Source organism: Melitaea cinxia, chromosome 19 (assembly GCF_905220565.1).
Source record: "Melitaea cinxia chromosome 19, ilMelCinx1.1, whole genome shotgun sequence".
Classification (NCBI taxonomy): domain Eukaryota; kingdom Metazoa; phylum Arthropoda; class Insecta; order Lepidoptera; family Nymphalidae; genus Melitaea; species Melitaea cinxia.
In genome coordinates, this window is record NC_059412.1 from 1009057 (window position 1) to 1012949 (window position 3893).

Consider the following 3893-nt stretch of genomic DNA (forward strand, 5'->3'; position numbering starts at 1 on the left):
TAAGTTAAGTGATTTTTTAATAGTTTCACTGCACGATAAAATCCGTGAACATGATTTACTTATGATGACAGCACAAAATTGACACACGTATTCATATCACAAGTACTATAGACATCTTAAAGGATCATAGACCATAAACATGAATTCAAAATATTTAATTCATTGTTGGTGCTGGGACAGTTGTAATAAAAACTGTATGATAACCCTTCTGGTGTAGTGATGCAAGTAGCAGGTAGTAGCCCTATCAGACACAAATATTTACTTCTAGTGTTCATCGGCGTTCTTGTGGTTTATCCCGACATGCTTTGGAAAATACGTAAAGCCTTTAAAATAGGTAAATTAACTGCCAACTTGCAGTTGGCTATTGGACAGTGTTCTGAATTAATTCAGTTAAGTTTCAACCCATATTTATACGGAAAAAGAACCGTGGTCAAAGAATCACAATCTACAAATATGTATTTATTTTGATGTCTCTTATTAGAAATCTGTATTTAGTTTGACGTAGTTGTTACGAAACCTAAGTACACACACACACGCGCACAGTATAAGGAATATATACCATATATATATATACCCTCGTTAATGTGTTTAGTGAAAATGTGCAAGTACATAATTCAAGATAATACGTATATCGACATATATGATATATCAGATAGGTCAACTGATAAAATCGTGTCCGAACAACGTTGATAATTTGATAAATGAAATAAATTAAGGAAATAAGTTAGGTAAATAAAAACCGTCCGTTTCATTGTAAATTATAATAGTGCTTACGCGCGGATAGTTACGAAGTTTGGGCCAGATTTCATTAGGAAAGATATCATATATCTATACAAATATATAAAATTGGAGTCTCTGTTTGTAATATTAAAATAACCGCTTTTTACTAAATGCATATGGATGTATGATCATGATGGTACATATACCGAAATGACATTTTTTACAATTTTTGTCTGCCTGTCTGTTTGTTCCGGATAATCTCTGAAACGGATGGACCGACGGGACTTTCACTTGCAGATAGCTGATTATTATAAGGAGTGACTTAGGCCACTTTAATTTTAGATTTTTTTTTATAACTGCGAATTGAACAATAACTAAAGTTAAATTCCACGCGGACGAAGTCGGGCACAGCTAGTATTTAAATATAATCCTTATGCAGGAACTTAGGCTATAATATAATTTTGAAACTTAATATGGCAAATGCTAAAACAATTTTTTGCCCTCTTGGTGTCAAGTAGCGTTCACACACACACACACACACACACACACACACACAGACACACACACACATATATATATATATATAAATCGCCTGATTCCACATGTAGACTTTCTTTAGGAAAAACCAATATCAAACTGAACGATTACACTTAATAAAACTTTCATTAACTTTTTAATACCTACAAACAAATTTAATCTATACCGTGCGTAAAAGCTAATTTTATTCAACACAATCCATTTCATTTATCCAGTTATATTTAGAACAATATGTTTATTAAATTCAATAATTGATATACAATAATATTAATTTTAAGACCAAGATAAACTTCTTTTTTAAGGAACCCGTCGTTACAAAGCGGAATTTCCTTTTTACACTTTATTTCTCTGTTTTTATAACATCGTCATTAGCCACCAAGCCGCATATAGCAATGATGCTATATTTACAAGCTACTTTATACTTTTTAAGAGGTTTCCGGAAATATTGCTGATGAAACAATAAAAAAATATTCGTCTTATTTGTCATCAATTCATTTTTTTTTTATTCCACAGATTTAAAAGTAAGAGTTTTACATATTTTGGAATTTATTTTTAAGTTACGTACCTACCTATTTGTTTTCTGACTAAACTTTAATTTATGTTTTTTGAAATAGTAGTTACTTAGCATTAGCAACACATATGTGTACACCATATTATACTTATCTATGCACATATGTAAGTTATATCAGAATTTTTATCAGATTGCCGTATTGACGTTTATTATCAATGTCAATAAAATTCATACATGATTCATATAGGATATTTCAACTTTAATAAAGTTAACTAATATGATCTTTATGAAAGATTGCGTTAAATTAAGTTATTATTTTAAAATCGGAGTAGTATCAAAAAAGTACAGTATTATAGCCTCTGTTTTAGAAACACCTAAAATTGGAGAAGTAACTGAAGTTAAGGTTATTAAAAGTTTTATTGTAAATACTCGCATTAATTACATTAAATTCTAACTTAAAATCTATCACTTTATACACAGGGATGGGTCAAAAGTCTTCGAGTACAGAAGGAATTTATCTTCGCGGATGTAAACGATGGTTCCTGCGCACAGAAGTTACAGATTGTTATTCCAAAGAATCTTAAAATAGATGATAATTTAACTTACGGCAGCTCTGTTCATATTACTGGAAAATTGTCCAAGAGCCCGAGGGGACAACTGGAACTTGTAGCAGACAATGTTAATGTTATTGGTAAATGCGTAGTACTCGATGGATACCCATTTAACCCGCGAACTATACATCCACCAGAGTATATCAGACAATTTCTTCATTTAAGATCACGAACTAATTACACAGCAGCTCTCTTGAGAGTGCGTCATGCACTCACAAATCATATACATAATTATTTTGTTAAAAAGAATTACATCCACATACACACTCCAATATTAACTTCCAACGATTGTGAGGGTGCGGGAGAGGTTTTTAAAGTGCAACCTGATAATGAAGAAACTGTAAAGGCTATGATGCAAGAAGGAAAGAGTGTAGACTCAGTTTACTTTGGAACTAAAACATATTTAACAGTGTCTGGTCAACTTCACCTGGAGGCTATTTGTAGAGGAATGGGTAATGTTTATACACTAGGACCTACATTTCGAGCTGAAAATTCCAAATCAAGATTGCATTTATCAGAATTTTACATGTTAGAAACAGAAATAGCATTTTGTGACAGTATAGAAAAACTACAAAATGTTATAGAGGACTTATTAAAATATATTTTTATTGAAACTAGAAATACAAATGAGGCCGATTTGTTTTTGATAGACAAGAGCAATAAAACACCCGAGTGGTTGAACAAGCAATTCGTAACATTATCGTATGATGAAGCAAGAAGTATTCTGAGTGCTAAAGGCTTGGACGTAACAGAGGAAGGTATTAACAAAGAACAAGAGTTGACTTTAGTAGATCACTGTCAAGCACCAGTTTTCATAGTGCACTGGCCTAAAAACTTAAAATCATTTTATATGAAAGAATCTCCTTTAGATAATAACAATGTAGGTAGTTTATTTTACTAATAACTTTTCCTTATAATTTTTCCACAGATATTTTATAAAATAGACCTCAACTGTAAGTCAGAGCAGATAAATATTATATTATGCATTATTATGAAACAGCTATTTCGAATTTTATTATGGTTTTTTAAATTTTTTACATGTCTGATGTTTGGGATACTTTACAACAACCATGGTCACGGGAGGACTATATATTACGTTAAATATTCTTTAACTATGTTTGTTTCAGGTTGATGCATTAGATTTATTGGCACCATTAACTGGGGAAATCGTCGGTGGAAGCCTCAGAGAAGATGATTATGAAAAATTAAATGCAAAGTTACCATCTGATGCTCTAAGCTGGTATTTGGAGCTGAGAAAGTTTGGAAATATACCCACAGGGGGTTTTGGCCTCGGTCTAGAAAGAATATTGCAAGTGTTGTGTAATATTCCTAACATTAAAGATACTCTTCCTTTCCCTAGATGGCCCCACAATTGTAATATGTAAATAATGTTAAGAATATTAAATTATTGTTGTAGTATTATTGTTTTATTCTATTTTTTTTTTTTAATTTATACTTTTCATTTATTTACATGAATAATTTAGGATATGTTGTTTAAAATAAAACAAAAAATG

At 31.2% G+C, this 3893-nt stretch overlaps 1 protein-coding gene across 1 annotated transcript; it reads left to right on the forward strand.

Moving 5' to 3' along the window:
- The first annotated feature begins 2019 nt into the window (after window positions 1–2019).
- LOC123662836 (probable asparagine--tRNA ligase, mitochondrial) lies at window positions 2020–3798 on the forward strand. The gene is made up of 3 exons (XM_045597629.1): window positions 2020–2171; window positions 2249–3259; window positions 3507–3798. Exons 1-3 carry the CDS (start codon window positions 2046–2048, stop codon window positions 3762–3764), a joined length of 1395 nt encoding a protein of 464 aa, XP_045453585.1. The 5' UTR covers window positions 2020–2045; the 3' UTR covers window positions 3765–3798.
- Window positions 3799–3893: the final 95 nt, after the last annotated feature.